The 23,461-nt window shown below is 37.7% G+C and overlaps 1 protein-coding gene across 3 annotated transcripts in view; it reads left to right on the forward strand.

The window, feature by feature from the left end:
* The window catches only part of LOC107663978 (dual specificity mitogen-activated protein kinase kinase 5-like), a 72,677-nt gene that overhangs the window by 24,576 nt on the left and 24,640 nt on the right, over nt 1-23,461 (forward strand). For all 3 annotated transcript variants that reach the window (XR_001631410.1, XM_016454421.1, XM_016454422.1), the window contains exons 9-19: nt 3,469-3,508; nt 4,881-4,949; nt 5,840-5,921; nt 6,034-6,095; nt 6,442-6,490; nt 6,731-6,804; nt 8,588-8,638; nt 8,981-9,052; nt 11,079-11,108; nt 18,093-18,119; nt 18,441-18,473. Coding sequence is in view for 2 of the 3 variants with exons in the window: in XM_016454421.1 (XP_016309907.1) it covers nt 3,469-3,508; nt 4,881-4,949; nt 5,840-5,921; nt 6,034-6,095; nt 6,442-6,490; nt 6,731-6,804; nt 8,588-8,638; nt 8,981-9,052; nt 11,079-11,108; nt 18,093-18,119; nt 18,441-18,473 (589 nt within the window). In the remaining variant the exon portion in view is untranslated. The remainder of the gene's footprint in view (nt 1-3,468; nt 3,509-4,880; nt 4,950-5,839; nt 5,922-6,033; nt 6,096-6,441; nt 6,491-6,730; nt 6,805-8,587; nt 8,639-8,980; nt 9,053-11,078; nt 11,109-18,092; nt 18,120-18,440; nt 18,474-23,461) is intronic.

Below are 23,461 nucleotides of genomic sequence, written 5' to 3' on the forward strand. Positions count from 1 at the left end.
GATATTTCAGTTTTTCTTTTTTAATAAATCTGCAAAAATGTCAACGATTCTGTGTTTTTCTGTCAATATGGGGTGCTGTGTGTACATTGAGGAAAAACAATTAACTTAAATGATTTTAGCAAATGGCTGCAATATAACAAAGAGTGAAAAATTGAAGGGGGTCTGAATACCTTCCGTACCCACTGTATATGCATAGAGACAAGAATATACAGAATGATTGATGTAGACGAATGTCACTTTCTAAATTTCTTTTGAATTGGTTTTATGCTCTCGGCAAACAATAACTCAATGCTGAAAATGCATTGTGATCCGCACAAACCATGTGAACCCATAATTTAATGTAGTCCTGGTCATATATAGTTCTCTATATATATATATAGTAGGGAATATTCACACATGTAAAATATATAATATGTATATATACATACATATACAGTATGCACATACACACACACATATACATGTTATATATATTTTATCATATGTGACCCTGGACCACAAAACCAGTCATAAGGGTCTGTTTTTTGAAATTGAGATTTATACATAATCTGAAAGCTGAATAAATAAGCTTTCCGTTGATGTATGGTTTGTTAAGATAGGACAATATTTGGCCGAGATACAACTATTTGAATATCTGGAATCTGAGAGTGCAAAAAAAAAAATCTAAATATTGAGAAAATTGCCTTTAAAGTTGTCCAAATGAAGTTCTTAGCAATGCATATTACTAATCAAAAATTAAGTTTTGATATATTTACAGTAGGAAATGTACAAAATATTTTCATGGAACATGATCTTTACTTAATATCCTAATGATTTTTGGCATAAAAGAAAAATCAATAATTTTGACCCATACAGTGTTTTTTTGGCTATTGCTAAAAATATACCCCAGCGACTTAAGACTGGTTTTGTGCTCCAGGGTCACATATTATATTTGTAATTATTTACCTTTAGCATTGTTTTCCCCCCTACAATTTGTGATCTTATTAGAACTACCCTGCGACTCATTTTTGGGGCACGACCCACCGGGTGAGAACCATTGCTGTAGGTTTGTTTCTTCTCGCGCACATCTCTTTGTGGCTTTCTTTCAGGTGAGGTGATCATCTGGTCATCTCAGGTTAGATGGCATTGAGAAAGAGACCGAGAGAACTGTCTGGTCCGCATTGGCCACTGTAATCAAAACCTGTTTGTGTGGTTGCATGCGTGTGTGTTCGTCTGCAAACGCACATGCATGGAATGGCTGTCTTCGAGAGATCCATGAATACTGCATGACAGAGCTTTCATTACCTCGGGCTCTGGAGTGTAAATAACAAACAGAGAATAGGGACACATTTACGGGGGTCAGGACCACACGTCACTACGTCACCTCGTCCTGACCACGCATCTGTCAGTCTTAAGTCATCGCTGCATGACTTACTCAGCAGGGTCAAAGTTCAAGGACTCTAGCTGAACTTTGCGAATGGGCTTAGTAGGATACATTACTGTTCAGAATGTCCTGAAGCGACCATTTAGACAACATCATTGGTTGAGTTGGCATTAGTAAGTAGTAAGTAGTCATTAAGCAGATGCTTTTATCCAAAGCAACTTATAGCGTACATATTACACAGGCAATCCCTATGGAGAGACCTGGGGTTAAATGTCTTGCTCAAGGGCACAATGGTGATGCTTATGACTCGCTACATGCGTGAAGTGAAACTAGCAACCTTCCGATAGTCAGCCCTGAGCTGTACCCATCATGCCGTACCACCTCCAACAGATAAAAGTATTGATATCACTTTTCAGTGTTTCTTCACAATTACTTGAACACTAAGATTTAATTTTCAGTATATATTTTTTTGTGTTAACAATAAGCAAACCTATCACTGAGTATCTGTGCATCTTGTATGGCTCAGAATCTTCCGAAGTGTAAAGTGTACCTGCAGAGGACACTGAGGTGAGATGGGATCGAATGTCTTCGTCCTAAATGAGGGAAGTTAGCCGTCGCATCACTTAGAGCGACATTAATTAAAGGCTTGCCGGAGTTACGAGGTGTCTGGAGCTGTGACCAGATCAGCCATCTATTTCCCATAAATCACATGCACTGTCTCAAACACAAACCACTACCAATTTGTTTACTGCAGGCGTATACGCACATACATACAGAGATTCATAATCAAATCAGTCTTTTTCTTGTTCTGTCATTTCTTTTCTCATTTACACAAACACACATGCCGTGCGCCTGTGTTCCAGGCTCGTTTGGCAGCTGTCTGTTGTTAGTATATTACCTGGTGGAATGGACCGTGTCGTGGGTTATTGTAACCCAACCCCTCTTCAGCACCTACTGCAGTAACCAGACCCACTGCTCAGAATGAGCAAGGATCATAATTAAATAATTTTGGCTTTGCCATTAATTCGACCTGTAACAGGAGGCCTGTCTGGGAGAGCTCACGCTGAAACAGGAACGGAGCAGATAACGCTCCACAGCTCAGAATGTCTGAGGTTTCGCAGGTGACTGACTCAGGGTTGACCTCACCTGCATTTGACACTTAGGATGAGGACACCCCTCCTCTGAGCTCTTTTTCGTAGCGATTAAGCCGCTGATAATCTGTAAATAAATACAAATGTTTAAAAAGCACCTGGGTGTCTTACTTAGTCATATGGATGTACATCTCAGGTTGCTCTGACTTAAACAAAACCCTGAACATAGTTTCCATCCTTAAACGTCAATCATTGAATGTCTGTCCCTACATTTATTTTTTATTGTGTGTATAGTGGCTACAAAAAATGTTTGGATGCTTAAGCAATGTTTAAAATAATTAAATGCATAAGATAAAAATACAGATACATATACATTTGTGTGTGGGTGTGTGTGTGTTTGTGTTATGTCACATAGTTTGGGGTTCGTAAGATATTGTAATGTTTTTGAAAGAAGTCTTATGCTCACCAATGCTGCAGTTTAAAAATGATCACAAATAGTTAAAAAAAGTTATATTGTGAAAAATATTGTTATAATTTAAAATAAATGTTTTCTGTTCTAATAAATGATAAATGTAATTTATTCCTGTGATGGCAAAGCTGGATTTTTTGAGCTATTACTCCAGTCTTCAGTGTCACATGATCCTTCAGAAATCTGTCTAATATGTTGATCTGGTGCTCAAGAAATATTTCTTATGATTAATGTTGAAAACACTTGTGCTGCTTATTTTTTGTGAAAACCATGATTTTTAAGGATTCTTTGATGAATAGAATGTTCAAAAGAACAGCATTTATTTAAAATGGAAATCTTTTGTAAAATTGTAAATGTCTTTACTTTTTTTTATCAATTTAATGCATCCTTGCTGAATAAAAGTAATTTCTTTAAAACCGCACCCAAGCTTTTGAAGAGTAGTGTACATATACATTTCGATTTGTTTGTTTGTACATTTTACAAAGGTAAGGTACTGCTAAGAAAATTTGCATTGCCATTAATTGTACATTTTTCCATTTTGACAGAGCTTACCACTTGCTTGGGAAGAGAATTGTAGCAGTGAAGGTAAGAACAATACATATGTCTCTGTATGCTTTAGAACCTCGAGCTCTGGAACTGAAAGTGACCACTCAAACATTACATTAAATTATAGGAATTTACTGTTTTTTCTTTAGTACTCTTAATAAAACTTGTACATATTTTGTAGATTACATATTGGCAGAGCTATTTGGCTCACATAGAAAAACCATGAAAACACATATAAAGACCCAACATATGCTATTATAGCACACATTCAACTAATGGGTAAAAAAAATCATACAGCCAGTTTGCTTTATAAATAGATATAGAACCTGCAGAGCAAAAGAGGTGAACTCAGGTGGCTCTGTTACAGGTGGACTTCACTGCGGCAAGATGCAATGAATAACCGCTGGAGATATTAATAGTGCTCTAACTGAAGAGCACAAAAGAGCAAATCCAGCACTCCTACACACGTTGCCTCAGTTAAGCATGATTGAGAACCTGTGGCCCTCATACGCCAGAGCGGCTTTCTTTTTCTATCTTAGCTGGTCTCTGTTCTGTCATTTCTTCCACTTTTTTTCTTACATTTTTTTCTCTTTCTCCCCTTTTCCATCGTCCTCATTGACATCTGTTTCGTTTACATTTATCCTCTCACTTCTCTTTTGTCCTATCTCCTATCTGTCCTCCTCTCCTCTCGTTTCTTCTGTGTCTGCTCATCTTTCCATCTGTGCTCTGCCCGGGTCTGCTCGAGCAGGGCTATCTATTTGGCTAAGGCTGTAAGTGATCTCTGCTGAGCTTTAACTGCGTGGCCTTGCGTTACTGCCTTACCTGTAATCAATTATTTCAGTGGGAGGCTGATAATCTAACCTTAACTAAAGAAGCATTTTAGCTAGTCGCTGCTTCATTACAAAAGTGGAGAAGAGAGAGATCAAACACCTAGGTTGCAACAAAAAAACAAACTGTTTTTATTTCAGAACTTTGTGATATTAGATGAAACTTTGGCCTTGGAATATCTCTTTGGAAGTTTAAATGCCTGCTTTTGATTTTTTTTTTTTAAGTGGTAGGCTGTTTAATTTCCTGTCAGTATTGGCTGAAGAGAAACTCTTTGAGCATGTTTCTCAAGCATTCATTCTCAAACTCAAAAGCGAGCTGCAACAGAAGTATTGGTACACAGAAAAGTATACTTGAATGACTGCTTATGTTTGCAAGTTGTATTTATCTGATGTAAAATTGTTGGGGAAAAGAGAAGGCGAAGTGTCTAGCATTGCATATGCGAGTTTGATATAACAAACTTTGCTTAAGAGTTCTGTTTGGGTGTAAATGGATTTCATTTTAGATCTCAATTGCTCATTTGATAGTTCAGAAAGGTCAATGTGGGTGTGTTTTTTGAAATGCTGGCTTTATGCTTCTACTGCAGGTTATTCCTCTCGACATCACCGTGGAGCTGCAGAAGCAGATCATGTCAGAGCTTGAGATCCTTTATAAGGTCTGAACTTGTTTTTAAGTCTGCTTGATTACTTAATCTATATATATCGGATAGTACTATGTGTATTTCAGTCCTCTTTTCCAGACCTAATTTTGAAAATGTGCTCACCCAGTATGACCAGTGACTTACAATGCTTTAGTCATATCAGTTTCTTACCTCCCTCTCAATAACTAAACTTAGAGCATTTTGCACTCAAGTGTCACTTTGTTAGCCTTGAGAGTGTCTGTTAAAAGTAACACCTGAATACTCTCAATGTTTTGTTCTTCGTAAAGTTTGGAGCCACTTTCCAGGTAAAAACCAAATTCGTTTAGAGCTGTGTGTGGTTTCAGCTTTCAGATGAGGTGTATGACTGTGATAAGTAAAGAAGTTTAATTAATTATTCAGGGATCAATGCCTATGTAGTTCAGTCCACCTGTTCCTGTAACCTGCTCTGACAACAGCTGCAGGATAGACTTTAATTTATTACAAATCACCCTTTGCAACAATGAGCCAATCGCATAGAATAATCAGCCAATTTCTCATTCTGAATAAAATACTGCTGCATTAGCATTACACGACTTTCTACAAATAACTACCAGCCAAAGTCTTAATGAAACAAATCATTGAGAACCATTCAGTGAATCATGCAAAATTTCTCAATAAACTCAATACACTGTATAAATAAATATCCTTTTCATCAAGCCGTGTTCATATCAAAGAATCCTAAAAACTGTTTTACAGTTTCCACAAAAATATTAAGCAGCACAATCTTGGTGAGCTTTTTTCAAAAGTATTTATACAGAGCCCAAACTTTCCAGTGGTAGTGTACATTAATGATAAAGTGCTAAATGTGTTCTGGGCATATAAAGGTTTTACCATAGTTTTGATATATTTGATTGTGTTGTTTACAGTGTGATTCTCCATACATCATAAAGTTCTACAGTGCTTTCTTTGTGGAGAACAGAATATCGATATGCACTGAGTTTATGGATGGTAAGTCTCATCTGTTTTAACGTTTGTGAGGCATCTGGGAGGCAACAGTCACAAAAGAAAGCATCACTCACAATATGTGAAATTTAAATGTATTTATTTGTTTTTAATGTAGGTGGCTCTCTGGATGTCTACTGGAGAATCTCAGAGCATGTCTTGGGCAGAATTGCTGTTGCGGTAAGTTGCTGACTCTTCAAGTCATGAAACAGTTATCGAATAAGTGTATCAGGGAATTTTGAAAGCTTGGATTTTAGAGTTTTCGGCATGTCCAAGAATCTGTTACAGCTCAGACAAGTGTATGTATGTGTGCTTTGTCTTTGTAACATTTTATTAGTGCTGAATTGTCATTGCTCTCGGTTCTGACCCTCATTACCCTCTCCCTCACACTTTCTCACAATAATCAAAGATACGCCACTGTTCAGATAATTTACAGCAATATCCTCTACAGACATAGCTCTCGTACCCTTTTGAGTCTCTTCTGAGTTTGTTTTCAATGAGTGTGGCTGTTTGTGTGTGTCTATAGGTGGTAAAAGGATTAACGTACCTCTGGAGCCTAAAGATTTTACACAGAGGTGAGAAAACTACTGTTTTGTAACTTATAAAATTGTAACTATTAATGAAAGGACTGTTAATTTGTACTTAATGCACAGGTTATTTGTTAAATTGTTAAATTAAAATATGCAATAAATAATAAAAGTTGAACTCTCCTCCATATTACACTGCAGAAGTTCAGTAATCTAGTGACATCTATAATATTAAATGCTGGCATATATAATTGATTCTCTGTGTAAATGCATTGTATCTCTGTGCAGATGTGAAACCCTCCAACATGCTGGTTAACACACGGGGTCAGGTCAAACTGTGTGACTTTGGAGTCAGCACACAGGTACATTTTAATTTGTATCCTGTAACTATTTGTGTGCATGTTTGTTTGTCTGCATGAATGCATATACTCACACAAGTGCTTCTCATGTGTATGTATGTTGTGAGCACAGTCAGCTCAGATCAGCCATTGTCCCATCAGTCTCAATGTCTCTGTTCTCTTCTCTATCTTATTCCTCCAGGTACTTTTTGCCTTTGCTCCCTAACCCCCAGATACCCCCTAGATTGCTCTTCTCCTCTCACTTCCAGCTCTTTGTAATTACCACATTGACCAGATATTCAGTGTGTATGAGTGATGGTGTGTGCGTGCGTGTGGCTGGAGACAATAGCTCATACTGAGAAAGTCAGCATCAGTCTCTCCACCTCTAATACACTCAGGAGTCCAACAATGGAACCCAATCACTCCAAACGGCCCTCTTTTAATTAATATTCATACCCATGTTCCCCGAAGAGATTCAAGTTGAAGCTGACCCCTGGATGAGGTGCGTGTGTGTGTTCTCCTCTGTGCCCGTCCAGACCATGACACTGTATAGTAAACCTATGTCTCTCTTATTCACTTACACACACGCGCACACAGACGTACGTCAGGCCACGGGGGAACGTTCTCATTATGTTTGTCCTGTCATTGCTGACATGTGGCATTGTGTCCGGATCTCACTGTCTCTCCCCTGTGAGAGTACAGACTAAAATTAAACCAGGCTGGCATTTCAATAACACTCCACAATAACACACTCTTTTCAGTAGATTTAAATCAGTTCCTCTTACTGTGTCCTTTAGCTTATGGAAGAGAGCTCAGGTCACCTGCTGTCACATCTGTACTGAATTTCACTGTTTAAACAGAGATAACTGTGCTGCTTCTATCAGAGGACTGAATGTGATGGCTTCTCTATATTATTCTTGGCTGTGCACATACAGAGGGGGTAGTGTTTCACCTTTGAGGTTGAGGTGTGATGCTACTAGATATCCAATACTGTCACTGCTAAGATCTATGTCAGTTATTAGGATAGGCAAGAGGAATCTGTTTGTTAGTTGGTTTTGAAGATAGCACTTCAAAACTAACAGGTTTGATTAGTTAGGTTTAGTTAATGCATTTTTTAAATAGAATTTATTAATGCACTGTATGTTAATGTTAATTTCTGTATGTAACATTTACTGTAACATTTTAATTAATATTGACAAACCAATATTTTTGTGAAGTTACAATTTTTTATGTATTTGTCTGTCTACTTATCCTTTTAAATGATTATTATTACCGGTGTTCATGCTTGAGATTTAAAGAAATCAATAACACTTCATTTAAAAATAAAATTTGCTGCTTAAAGGGATAGTTCACCCCAAAAATAGGTCTTTCATCATTTACTCACCCTGACGTTGTTCCAAACAAACATGACTTGATTTTTTCTGTAAAACAACAACAACAAAAGGAATCTTTAGAAGAATCTTGGCAACCAAACCATTACCATTGAAAATATCTTTTTTTTTCCTTTTTTTTTTTCGGGAGTGAGCTTGCTCTGAACTGAAGTATTTGAGAGCTTCAGTGATTATAAAGGGAGCACTCTTTGCTTGTTATCTGTATGATCCATTAAAGTGAGAATTAAAGTCCTATTTTTCATGCTACACACAATGCCAAGTTTTGAGAGTTACATCCACATTTAAATGCACGGTAGAATCCTAAATTGTCATGACTGACCGCAATAGCTCAAAATAGATCTGTGAAGGCCACACTAATGTATCATTTACATATAATTATTCATTTTTAAAAATGTTTCTCCTGCTTTCTTCCACAGTTGGTGAACTCCATTGCTAAAACATACGTTGGAACCAATGCATACATGGCGGTAAGCTGCATTCATACCTGTAATGGTTTTTCTGTTCAGATGCTTTATTGTTATTTTACATGAATAGAGAATGCATAGGTTATACACATTTGATTGTAAAGGCTGTCAGTCAAGTATGTGCCTGTAATGAACACAATACAATCAAATGCTTTCTAAAGTACGATTTACACTCATGCACACACACATTTAAACAACAGAGCTTGTTAAATAGTTCACACAGGAATCAGGAATGAATGTTAGTGGGGCCTTTAGTGCCACAGTCCTACTCGAAGTACAATGCATAATTGTACACTGCATTGTAATGATTCTTTGTAATGTGTCTTTGTGTCTTTGCCTCTATAGCCAGAGCGGATATCAGGGGAACAGTATGGTATTCACTCAGACGTGTGGAGCGTAGGAATCTCTTTCATGGAGGTAAAAAAGCCATATAATAATTTCTTATAAACACCCACGTATACACACAGCCCAGTGTTCGTAGTTCGGGTGGACTGGTGTCAGTGTTTCTGCTGAGTGCAGTTGATAGTCCCTGCAGGCAGCCTGTCCAAACAGATGTTGGCCTACAGCTATGCATGGATCACACTCAAGATCTCCCACTGACTGCTACACACACACACACACAGACTCTGCTCTGCTCTGCTATCGTTTTGGACCCTCTCCCTTCAAATTCCCATGTGAGCATAAAGTAAGAAATTAGATTTTGTGTGCATGCATGTGGTTTCTATATATATAAAAATTGGATTAATAAATGGCGAAGAAATAATATTAAGGACAAAATGTGTGTGTAGTGAAACATTAAAGAAAATGAGTGTGTGTGTGTGTGTGTGTGTGTATGTAAGAGTGAAAGATTTGGAGTCATTGTGGCAAAACGCTTTCAATCACTCAGCCAGCAGAACGTCCAGTAGTTAGAGTGCTGTGTTCTCTGTTCCAGAGGTGTGTGTGTATGTGTTTGTTCCTGAAAAAGAGAAGAGAGGTGTATGAGTATAGTGATTTTTTTTGAAGTGGATGTTTTTCTAAGCAGAAAAACAACAGCAGCAAGAACTGTACGTATGAGTGGATTAGATTTTAATATGGTGGTTTGACTCATGTACTGAAAATGCCGTGCTGGTAGTTCTCATTGGCTTTATTGATTCCCATTTTGTAATTGTCAGCGCTTCTCATTGGCTGTGATGAATTGTTATTGTATCCCTCCACTCAATCCCTTGATTGTATTTATCAATACTGTTAGATATTATCAGTGAGATGTTTAGGGAGGGAAATATCAAGGGTCATATGGATTGACATTATCATGAGTTGATGAACAGTATATTGATTTGATTATGATTTAGTGTTGACCTTACCATGGCATGTTGTTAGGGACGGGATCGATTCGGCTCGGCTGCTGGAATGTCTAAGCAGTTTGGGTGAATTACCTCTATGTTCTGTTGGCAGATTTCTTATCTAATGAACTGAACTCACCTCCTGAACTGAGATGGGCATGTTAGATTTAATAAATGAATGCACTGAGGTTTGATTTGGATTAATTTTCTAAATGTAACTGGAATGTAATTAAAGTAAGGTTTGAAAATAGTCTTATTTTTAGTTTGACTTTTGCTTCTGGGTTTGCTGCTTTTTCCACATCTGTTCTTTATTCCAGCATGTGCTGTAGACTTCACAGAATAACACCTGCTGAAGCACATACACCTGCTGTGATGCTGGGACGTAGGCAGGATTACGAATATAACTGCTTCTTAACTCTTGTGAAAAAGAAGTGCACTTAATTGTATTGAATGTGCACTCGTATTGTACTGTGCTTTTTTGGAAAGCTACGTATCTCAAGTGCCCTTTTATTTCATATAATCTTAATGAAATAAAAGGGAATTTGAGAGAGTGTTTTAATCTTTTGTCATGCTTTAAAGAAGTACACTTATTCTGATGTGCTGACTAAAGCATATGTAAAGTACTTGACTATAATTTTAACTGTAGCGTGTCCGTATTACATACACGTTTCAAAAGAAATGGCATTGAAGATTTTTTTCATTTTCAGTTAACAAAAATGATTCTTAGTGCATTCGGCAATACACTAACCACATCTTGAAGACTTTATAAAATTATGAATTAACTGAAAAAATCTACTTAATTCCTACTTAAGTGAGTAAAAAAACACTCTAAAGTTCAACAACGTGCATTTAATGTACATTTATTAACTGTATATACATTCTCATTTAATTGCAGTTAATATGCAATTAAATGGCCAAAAACATGAGTGTAATGTATTATTAAGAAATAGATTTTAGTATGTTCATGTTAAGCAGCTTTGATTGTCCTGATTGAGACATCGTCCATCATAGCTGTATTGGTAAAAGCTCATGTGCTTATGCAGGTGTGTGTGAGTGAGTGTGCATGTGATTATTCCTCTGTGCTTCATTATAACTTAACTTTCCCTCTGTTATTTCATTGGCAGTTGGCGCTGGGCTCTTTTCCATATCCACAGGTGAGTCTACTACATCAAATCAAATCAGATAGCATTTTAAGCAGTTTAACTTTCAGCTCTTGAATATTCAACAGTTCTGCACCCTAGAGGCACGGCATACACCCACTTCCTCTTGATCTTAATGTATGGGCAGTAATTAACTGGCTGTTCATCCCACAACTGCTCATCCAACCCATGTTTACTCAGATTACATTACATTATGTACAGTCCTGCAGACCTGCTCCATTCCTCAATCCCAACCACCCTGTAATCAGATTTCATTCAGGGATTTATCAAGATGATCCCATTTTAAGAATGACAAACAGATTATAATCCGGATTCATTTGGAGGATTCCCAGTTTAAGAACCACATGGTACCCAATGCACAAAGCATGTTATTTTATGGCGCCTGTTGTATGACATGGTGTAGATGTATAGTGTGTTTAATATACTTTGTACATGTTTAATTAGACAGTGCCAAAAATTGTGTTGTTTTTGGGACAAGTATGGCCTTACTTTCAAAATTACATACATTATTTTTGAATGCCATCCTAAGGAATATGTTACATCGATGATCCGCTTATAAACAGCAGAATGAGTTTCTGATTCCTCTCTAGTTCTTTGGAAACTCTCTTTTCTAAATCAATTTATACATGGTAACACTTTACAAAATTGTTTAATTTATTGACGTTGACATTGATTGACATTATTACAGTAATGAATGCGATATCATGAGTAATACTTTTACTAAATGTATTAATCTAGGTTAATGTTAATGTAAATTGATCAAAAGTGACAGATAAGACATTTATAAAGTTAATCAAATATTTCATTTCTATTTCAAATAAATGCCGTCCTTTTAAACTTTCTATTCATCAAATAATCCTGAAATTTTTTTTTTTATCACAGATTCCACAAAAATTAAGCAGCACAACTGTTTTCAATAAGAAATTATTCTTGAGCACTAAATCAGCATATGACTGGAATAATATCTGCTGAAAATTAAGATATGCCACACACATTTAGTGTGTCACAGGTATACACTACATTTTCAAGTAAATACAAATAGAAAACAGTTAGCCTATTTTAAATTGAAATGTATAGTTAGCTGTTTTTAGTGTATTTTCTGATTGAATAAATACAGCCTTTTTAAGCATGAGAGACTTCAAAAACATGAAAATTCTTGCAGACCCCAAACTTTTGGACAGTAGTGTATGTAAGCAAGGTTTATAAATGATATGGAAGTATTATTCATTGATTGTTCATAATGCCTTATGCAGTAACTAATGTTAATACATTTAATATGGTTATATTGTAAAGTGTTATTTTAATCCTTTATTTTTTGTGACAATTTTCAGCCCTGTGTATATATTCTACAAATATACTGTATAACCAAATCTGATTCAGTGCCCTAGTTTTCTCTAATCAGACTCTCTGCTTTTTAAAGTTCTGCATGTAAGAGTGCAGTGAGTTTAATGAGGGAAATGTTGACTAATGCTCAATAAATTACTCCCAGCATGCCTGTTGGGTTAATTAGCATATTAAAACAAAGCAACCACTCAGGGCATGCAGAGGAAATCAGAAAGGAACATTTTAAGGCTGCATCTAGAGCCAAAGCCTTGAGCATCGAACGGTCACGGAGGCTGGGCCTGGCAATGGTGTGTGTTTGTACTTTATCTCACACATCACTTGATGCAAAGCTATTGTGCACCACGGCGATAGTTAAAAAATTGGTATGCAATGCGTGAAATTGAAAGGATATTATGAGGAGTGCTAGGATTAATCCTAAATCCTGATCCATTTTTAGTGTAGATGTTTCTAACATAGAAGAGATAGACAAAATATAGGATGAACAAACTGTGTGAGATGATGAACATTAGACGTTAGAACATGAGAAGGCTAGAGGCCAGGGTGGTTTCTTTGTACGAGTGCATTCGTGCATTTGTTTGTGTGCATTATCCCGTGGCCTGGAGGCTTGTCTCATTTGAAATTGTTTTCCTCTGCTCTCCAGCATTATCTATTAACAGGGCCATTATCATGTTAATCCACAGAGTATTATTACATAAACTAATGTATTCACATGTACACACAAACACTCCCTCATACACACTGTCTGGAACCGTGATTTGATCTGTTGATGTTAAATATTGTACGGCATTTCTCTTCCTCACAGGACTGCAGAACTAAATGTGTCCTTTTTATGTTGGTCTGTATCTAACCCTTCAAAACAAAAACAAAAATCCTCTTTGACAATGACATGGGAATGTGTGAAATCCAATCAGGTTCTTCTCATCATGCAGTATATCATTATCAGATAAAGCGATATGAATTGAAACCAATGAATGGCAAAACTTTTGTTCTTGGCCCGTAGAGCCAGAGGCATTATACTGAAGCATTTCATGTATACACACCCCATTAATTTATTACTTCCTCCTTTAATCTTCCTTATTCTCCCTTTCCCTGTTCCTGCATTTGTGAATTCGTATGGAATGGAAATAGAGAGAGAGAGAGAGAAAGGCATGAAGGAGAAAGAGGGAGGGAGTTAGTCAGTAAGAAAGAGAGGGAGAGCTAAACCTCCCACTGCTAGAGCGTTTTTGCTCTTGATGTTAATTTTCACAGCTCCATATGGTGCTGCAGACTCTTCACCTGCAGGCATCGCACACACACGCGTGCACACGCCACCCAGCCAGCACACACACTACCTCGGGCCTGGCCTGTCACTCACATCAGCCCAGGCATCTGTCCGTTTTCTCTCTCTCTCACACACACACACACACACGCACATGCTTAAAGAGTCATTGTCCATTGTGCTCTGAGATCTTGAGAGATGCCTTCTGTATTTCTGCATCGACTTCTGATGCCCTTCCCCCACTCCACTCGCACTCAGTCTCAGAGCTGCAAATCTGCTGCTGTTTTGTGTGTGTGAGTGCATGGGTGTGTGTGTATGTGTGTTTTCTATGTGTTATCTTGTCATTGATTATAAAAGGCTCTTTAATTTCGTCTCACCCCATGTTGGGATTAATTTGCATTCTTTGTCAGGAGTTAATGGCGTCTCCCGATGGCTCGCTCTGAAAATCTTTGAAGACTGCAGACTGGCTGGCGTGTGTATACAGCCTCCAGCGCTTTTCCTCCTGATTGATTTATTGTTGTCTTTTCTGTTTTGCGGCTGTTTTGGTTTCAGCTCATTTTAAGCCTTGTATTCGTCTTAGTATACTGTATGATTTTGCTCTCCCAGAGCTTTAATGCTATATTTAAGCAATATCACCCTAGCAAGCGTGTTGTTGTTATTGAGGCCACAGGTAATCACAGCCTTGACAATATGTAGTATAACAGCACAGTTTTGAGTGTGATATTGCTTTTGTACAACAGTTATGTAAACAAGAAGTTAAAATGGAGTAACTTGCAGTTCAGAGAAAATTTGGCCAAACCGTTGTGAATTCATTTCACTCCAGCTCCACTCTAGGTTTTTCAGTTCTTCTCACTCACTTACTGGTGAAACCCCGCTCTGAGTACTGATAGAGTGAAAGAAAACATTGGCTCCTTTTTTCCCAGTAAAGTCACTCTTCTTTGACAGTGCCCTGCTCGCATACATTGGTCTGAGGCTACGTTTACATGACAACGATGTAGTCAGAAACGGAAAAGTTTTTCCCTTGCATTTTAAAAAATTTTCACATATACACGACAACGTTTTCAAAACGATTTGCGTTTACACATCCACGAAAATGGGCAAAAACGCTGTATTACGAATGCCAGGCCAATAGTTGGCGCTGTCACCTTGTTAGTAAACAGTACCTGTACGGAAGTGACGATTATATGATGTATATGATGCGTCTCCGCTGTTGGTTGTAATATTGGTGAAGTAAATCCACACTTTGCTGAAGAAGCGTTAGCTGTTGAGCAGCAACAACAGTACCATATACTCCGCCATTGTTACGTATGTTTGTTCGCGCTTGCCTTTAAAATCGACACGTACTGCGCATGTCTACATACCTAACACGTACTACGCACGCGCATGACGTCACCGTTTTCAAAGATTCCCGTATTGGGTGTTTACACGGAAACGATAACGGTGCCTTTTTCAAAAACTTGTACTTTTCAGTCCCCAAAATGCCATTGTCATGTAAACGAACAGTCAAAACGCATAAAAAGTTTCCAGTTTTTGGCTGAAAACATTGTCGTGTAAACGGCCCCTGAAACAGCACAGACAATTGGAGTGTTACAAACAGAGAAACTAAAAAAAAAACGAATGTAGGAATTGACCCTTCGCAAAGACATTACTGTTGCTAGGTCCGACAAGCCATGGCACTCTCACGCCACAGATCATGTTCTCAAAATACAAAATGAAAAATACATTGCGGACCAATGAGAAAATTGATAACGCGCCGACAGACAAGACAGCAGGCTACTTTAGGTATGAAATAAAGTCTCAGCTTTCAAATTTTGTAAGAAATTTTTAAAGAAATTCAAACAAGAAATACCGTTTTGTGGCTTTTTAATGTGTTGTGACAGATTGCTGTAGCGCCTCAGTTCAAGCGGCACATGAACCGATTATCTCGTCCTCTTTACTAATTATAACATGAAATAAACATGAATGAACATCAGAAGGTATCTTTTTTTAACTGCGGAAATACATTAATATACACCATTTTCAAGTGCAAGTCCACCGCGCCTGGTTTGTTTGTTGGGCAAAAATGGCAGATTTGGCGTTATGATTGGTCAGATTGCCTGTCAGTCGAACTCCATGCGAAGGGTCAATTACTCTTTTCTTTCAAAAATTGTAAATTTCACAAATAATTACAAAGAAACGTGAGATTTTGAAGCAGAAAGACTAAAATAGTATTTTCTTGTAAAAACCTTCTCAAATAATCTTTGTTTTTAAAAATCTTCGAAACTGTACAAGGAATAAAAATAGATATTTTGGTCACACTTTATTTTAAGGTCCAATTCTTGCTATTAACAAACAATTAACTATGACTTTTGCCTCAATAAACTCCTAATTTGCTGCTTATTAATAGCTAGTAAGGTAGTTGTTAAGTTTAGGTACTGGGTTAGGATTAGGGATGTAGAATATGGTCATGCTGAATATGTGCTTTATAAGTGTTAATAAACAGACAATATGGTAATAATATACATGCTAATAAGCAACTAGTTTATAGTGAGGATTGGTCCCTATACTAAAGTGTTACCTATATATTTTTTTTACAGTGTACAAGAACAGCATAGTTTCCATTTAGGACCTTGCTTAAATGGTAGCACTTTAACATTTTCAAAAAGGAGCCGAGGTGATGTGTTTAAAGTGGTCTTGATTGTTCAGTGGAGATCACATTGAAGCATTTCATCTAACTCCAATGGTTTAATTGGAAAAAGGCACATACAACAAATATTTATGCCTTTAATTGTCCTGTGATTGCTGTGCTTTGCAGTTTTAGCCAGTGCTGTGAGTTATTTAGTTCCTACATTATAGGTCCAGCGTCTCCAGGTATTTAAAGAGAGCTGGGCCATGTTTAATTGAGAAGAGAGAATCAATGACTAGCGTAATATGTCATCAGAGTGGTCTCACACCGTTAGCTGTTAGTTGAAACTATAAGGTCCAGGCAGGAGGTTTAAGCCAGATTGTGTAAGCAGTGTTGCCCTTAAAATAATATTTAAGTTCAAACAAAATATGTGAAAAAGTTCTTAGTCTATCTCCATCTAGGTACTTTCACACCTGGCCCATTGTTTCGGAACCTGGTGCGTTTCCCCCCTTAGCTCGGTTCGTTTGGGCATATGTGAACACGGCAATCGTGCCCGGATCCGTGACAAAACAATCGGTCCGAGATCGCCTGAACGAGGTGATCTCGGCTCGATTGAAATCGAACTCTGGAGCGGTTCGGTTGTAGTGAGAAAGCAATCCGATCTAACGGACCAAAGAACCAGGCTATATCACAATGTATAATGGGTAATTACGTAAGTTCCGTGAAAAGCATTAGCTTTGTTGTTTTGCTAATACTTCAAAATGAACCTGTGAATGTCTGTGGGTGAGCACGTATTCGCCATTCAAAATAAAAAAGCGCACTTTTTCATTTTATAATGCCGTCGTATTGCTCTTCTTCCTAGTAGGTGCATTTAAAAAATGTTTTCCCGATGAATCCTGGACTCCTGCTCAAAGTGATAAATTAATATAAGGACGGCTACAAAAAAAAAGAAAAGCTGTTGTCGTTCCATCCTGATGGATGACAGCCGTGACAGTTAAGTGGAATCCCGGAAAATAAACCGTGAAACTTTGACCAATGAGACAACAGTTTACTCGCGCGTGACTTGTATTAACAAATCCGTTAAGAAACTTTGCCGTGTGAAAGCGAACCGCAGCAAGAATAAAAAGCAACATTGTAATAATTTTAATCCCTGTTTCGGAACAAAGCAATCGATCTACAGGTGTGAAAGCACCCTTAAGATAAACCCTCTGTCAGATGATTACTTAGATCCAGCAAGTGGGAATTGCAAGGCAGAAAAGGACTGAAATGTTTTTTATTACCTTTAACTGGGACTCTCCTTTCCAACAGAAATGCTATGTAGAAACCATATGTATTTTATTGTTATCATATGGTTATGAATATAAATTAATCCCCATGAAACAAGTTATGTTATTGTCAAAAAAATAACCCACTATTTTTTTTTTTATCTCCAGACTGTGATACTTTTTGAGAAGTATATCATGAGTATACATTTAGAGTCAAACATACTGTATAAACCTGGAGGTGAATAAAATGCAGGAGATATGAAATTAATGGAAAAAATGCTTGGTGAAGCTTATCCTAATTGAGGATCAGACTATTAGCGGCTGTGTTTTCATTATGTAAACGATGTTACCACATCATGCCCATATCTTGCCATCAGGGTTTTCCTGATCTTCCCCCAGTGATCATAAACATGTCTTGGTGCAATGCTTATGTTTGTAACATGCTAATTGCATGTTTTTGCTCTTGCTTACTCATTCTCACCTAAATCCCTTTTTTCTCCTTGCAGATTCAAAAGAACCAGGGTTCCTTAATGGTAAGTGTTTTTCATGTATTTTCAGAGATGTAGGCGGCTCCTCTCACAACCCCTTGCAGTTTTCTCCTCACCTCGCATGGTTGCCTCCCTCTGAAGTTAATACCAGACAATAATATGCTCTGTCTTAACAGCCTGTATTCAGATTAGGTGCCATTAGAAATAAGAAAACATTACAGATCAAATGGCTTTTCCCGAGTCAGAGTGCATTTGATTAAGCCGTATTGCTACCTGTTTTATTGCATTAATGATTTTATTTCCTTTGCACTGTAAGGACGTTGTATGGGGTCTAATCTCTTTTTCTTGTACCCCCCTCTGTCACAGCCTCTTCAGTTATTGCAGTGCATTGTTGATGAGGTGAGTCTGTGTCTCATGTATGAAACCGTCCCTAATGGGGTGGAAAGCTGATATTTTGTTTCCTAATGAAGCGAGGCGCATTATCAGCTCTGCTCAGGGTTTGAGCTCTGAAGAGCTGGAGCTGTCGAGAGCTCGGCCGTGCTGATGTCAAGGCCTTGAACGGAACAATTGGCTTAACTCTGGATTTGGAAATTTGAAAATACATTGAAGAAGGTTGGGCAGCAAATTGTAGTTGTTTCAGACTAGCAGTAAAACAATCGCAGTTTAAGAAATAAATAACATTTCATACAAACAAATTTAAAGCTCAAAGTTTTTAAATAGCTTCATATGTTTTTTTATTCTCTGCATTTCTTTCTCATTCTGTCTCTCTCTTGCGCACACACAGTTTGCTGGTTTAATGTAGCATGACAGGGCTCTGGACAACTGAGGGTTGTGGACCACAGAGTTGTTGCATTAACCTTGACATCCGTTAGGCGCTAAAATACACCCAGCTAAACCCTGACATATTTTCTCACCCTTATCTCTCTGAGGAGTTGGGTCAGGGTCAGTTAAACACAGATATTCCTTGAAATAGATACAACTCTTGTGTTATATATCACTTATCTGATATACACACCTTTCTGGTATAAATCTGGTGTGTATATAGAGTTTTATGCAGTATTTCACCCAGTCAGCCTTGTGATTCTTCAGATTTGTACTCTTAACTGGTACAAGCAGTTGTTTGCAGTGTGTGTGTAGGTATGTATGTACATATATGCCCACCAAGGCTGCTTTTTTTGTTGTTGATAAAATACAGTAAAAACAGTAATATTATGAATTAGTATTATTACAGTGTAAAATTACTGTTTTCTATGTTGATATATTTTAAAATGTAATTTATTCCTATGATGGCAAAGCTGATTTTTCACCATCACTCCAGTCTTCACTGTGACGTGATTCTTCAGAAGTCATTTCATCTGCTGCTCAAGCCAAACTTTTCTTTTTCTTATTATTATCAACGTTGAAAATTATTTTAAGAACAGTTATAAGTATTGCAAATGATTCTTGAGCAGCAAATCAGCATATTAGAGTCATTTCTGAAGGATCATGTACAGTAGATTGGAATAATGGCTGCTGAAACTTCAGTTTTACCATCTTAAGAATCTCACAATCTTTCCCATTTTGTTGTGTTATGTACTGTATAGTTATTTTAAATTCACTGTTGTCTGCTCACTAAGCAGCTGTACACATTCTTCCCTGGGCCACAGGGCCATCCATATTGTTGTTGTTTTTTCTAGTTAAAAAGTAAGATGACAATATTGGATCTGAATGGCTGTACCTTCGCAAACCTCAGCAGATTTGTTCCTTAAATTAGCAAATCTGAAGAGTTATGAGAGGTCATCTTTTACCACACTCGACACTCAAACAATCGCCAAATTTACATCAGTCTCCTCAGCATTCAGTTAAAGCCCGTAGGCCATGGTAACTCCGACATTTAAATGCGCTTTCCACTGCTATGTGAGTAATTAATAAGTAATTGTGTTAATTGTGTGTGTGGGGGGAGCCTCTCCCTTGTCTTCTCTTCTCTTCTCTTCTCTGCTTGAGCTACTCACTGACACATGCTAATAACAGAACGCCACAGAGAGATGAAGGAGAGGGAAGCATAAACACACATTAAACATACCCAACGTGTCCTTTCTGCTATAGATTGCAGCACGTAATTAATAATTAAACGGCCGCTCGTGTAATGAGTTGACCTGCTTGAACTGTTCATTACTCATCCGGCAGAGGCATCACTCAAACTATTTTCTGCCGTGCCCTTCGCTCCGTCTCCCTCAGGCCAAAGAGTGCGCTGCCACGCCACTGCCGACTGCATAATGACCAAGGCCTTATTACTCACTGCCACTGATTTACAACCTTCGGAGAGAGACGGTGAGAGAGAGCTTGAGACGGGAGTTGTCGGTACTCCCCAGGACCTACTTTAAAGAGTAATCTAGTGCACAGACCGAGAAAGAGGCAGAGTCAATGTGATGGACTGAAAGAGCAGGAGAAAAGAGAACATTTAGAAACTATACCTGAGAGAATATGAGAAACAGGCTGAATAAAGAGGATATCTGCTCAAGAAGAACATCAAGACCAGTCAATTAGAAAAATGGGAAAGAATATTCTGTGATGTGAATGTACGATCTGAGACCCATTAAATGCGAGTTTGTCATCAGTAATGTTGAAAAGTCACTAGAAGGAAGAAAAAAGTGTCATGAATCATATGGGAGAAATTCTGGAAGGTCACAGGTAGTTGATGTAATAATCTGACCACTTTGACTTCAAGAGGATGCTGGTAATGATAGTCTGGCTTGTTTTGTCTAGATTGATAGTACTTTTGATTTTTTAAAACTCAAGAACCCAACATTCTTTCCCATTCCATTATGCTCTATTTTGATTTATTTGTCTGCTCACTCGACAGAAGCTCTACATGTTCACCTCTGGGCCACCAGGACATCCTTAGTGTTTTTTTCTAGTAAAACCAAACTTAGATAGTCAAGAAAAGTAAAACCTCTGATCTAAGTGACTGTACCTGTCAGATGATTCATTGCCTAAATTAGCAAATCTAAGAGTCCGTTCACAAAGAATGCATTTTTTTCCATTCTACTGCACTACTTCCAATGTTTTTCTTTGTAAACGTGCAAGACGGACATGTTTGACTTGCATTCACATCTCGCGTCTATTGCAGCATCTTGTGCCTGACACAGCTTTCAAAAAATTCTACTTAGTGTTGGGCGATATGCTCCATAGTCATATCGTCCTGTCATGAACCTGTGAGATCACTGATACATGATATTATCATGCTAATTTATGTATTAATTGTTTAATAGCGGGAAAGTGAACCAACTCCAGAGTATGGCTAAAAGCAGCCTAATGTTAGTGTCTATCTATTAACTACACATTTTATCTTTTTATTCAAGTAGCATATGGATGTCATGTCATAAAATATTTTGATATGACAGAATTTATGTTTAACATCATCACAATTAAATAAAAACATTTTAAACTACTAATTATAATGCTTATATTTCCTCAGTTATTCAAACAGCAGCTACAGAAAACGAGCAAAGAACATTTATATTATCAAAGAACATCATCACTGACTTCAGTCTAGCGCGAATTAATGCACTTTAAAAACACTCTTATTATAATCAGTGAAGCTATCTACACAATGAATCAAACTCTTATACTTACATTACACATACATCCGCACTTCGTTGTGTATGATGAGAGAATTCGCAAGAGAACTGAATTCAGTCTCAACAACAAAACTCATCTGAACGCCTCTGATTGGCCATTGCATTCATAAGCTCAACAGAATCAAGTGTGATTGGTTTTAACGTGCAACACTGTAAAAACGTGTACAAAGAAATGTGATGGTACAAATAAGCACTAATATTAGTTACATAATAATACTATAATAATAATAATAATAATTATCGTCAAAGGCATCAGCCACAGGCGATATCTCTGGCTATCGTCGCTACAAGATACTCGTCTATCGGCACAACCGTAGTTAAACTTTTATAAAACTCGTCTCAAGACTTTGCATTTTTTTCCCATTCCACTACCTGCGTCTCACATTTTTAAAAGTAAAAACGCGTTCTGTGTGAATGGCCCCTAAGGAGGTTCGAGAGTTTACTCTACACTCAAACAATCCCCAAATTTGCATCAGTCTCCTTAGCACTTTGTTTAAACCTGTAGGCCATGGTGAGATTACCATCGGTAATGACGAACATGAGCTTACCATTGGAAATTATGAAAAGCCACTAAAAAACAAAGAAGTGTCATGAAGTATATGGGAGAAATTCAGGAAGGTCACAGGTCGTTTTAATAATCTGACTTCGAGAGGATGTCGGTAATGACAGTCTAGCTTGTTTGAAGGGCATTGTGTGTGAATGTGTATGGCTGGTTTCCATGGTGACCCCGGTATAAATTATCAGCCTCGCAGGGTGAATAAACGGCTAAATGAGGTGAAGCACGAAAGTTGTTTTTTTTGGTCCTCTTGTTTTCTTTCACCTCTTTTATTTCTCTCCAAATCCCTCGATCAGGTTCAGCTCTACTTGGTGTCTAATAGTTGTTGGTAGCACACTCTTTTTTCAGAACTGCGCACTTTTCCATCTGCACGGCGGCCCGTCTTTAATTGTCCCTCTCCAGTCGTGTATTGAAACAGCCCTGATGCTTCTAATAAGACTCGGCTTAAATTCACCTCTGTAATTACTGATCTAATTTTGCCTGATAATTGCAGCTGGGCAATTACATGTATATTTACTGCTGGTATTGTGGAGGAAGACGGGCCATGGTCTGGCTCTGTTTGTAGTGTTGGATAATGGCAGCAAGCTGCATAATATAACAGTGCTTTCATCATCATCCTCATCATGCAGCCGCCACATCAAAGACCCCCAAATGAAGGTGTTTGTGCATCCTCAAGTGTACATGCATCTGTTTGTGTACGTGTGTGAGGCTGTGTGCATCTCGCTGTATTTACATGTGGGTTATGAGTGTTGTTCTGAATTTGTTTTTTTTTGGTCCAGACGTGGGACATGTATGTGTACTGTGGCCTCCAGGCTGTGAGTCTTGGCTGTGTAATGATGTATAGCTGCACTAGTGCACCTCTGGCTATGTTCATTGGAATAGGTGTGTTTCAAACTCTCTAGATCGCAGAAAATCAGGGCTTCATACACAAAAAAAGAACTAGTGAGACAATGGCTTATAAAAAGAAAAATTTAGGAGACAAATGCCTTTTTAGCTGACAAATGTGACCCTGGAGCACAAAACCAGTCTTAAGTCACTTGGGTATATTTTTAGCAATAGCCAAAAAAAACATTGTATGGGTCAAAATTATCGATTTTTCTTTTATGCCAAAAATCATTAGGATATTAAGTAAAGATCATGTTCCATGAAGATATTTTGTAAATTTCCTACCATAAATATATCAAAACTTAATTTTTGATTAGTAATAAGCA

The sequence above is a fragment of the Sinocyclocheilus anshuiensis genome, unplaced genomic scaffold (assembly GCF_001515605.1).
Source record: "Sinocyclocheilus anshuiensis isolate Anshui unplaced genomic scaffold, SAMN03320099.WGS_v1.1 scaffold2129, whole genome shotgun sequence".
Lineage (NCBI taxonomy): Eukaryota > Metazoa > Chordata > Actinopteri > Cypriniformes > Cyprinidae > Sinocyclocheilus > Sinocyclocheilus anshuiensis.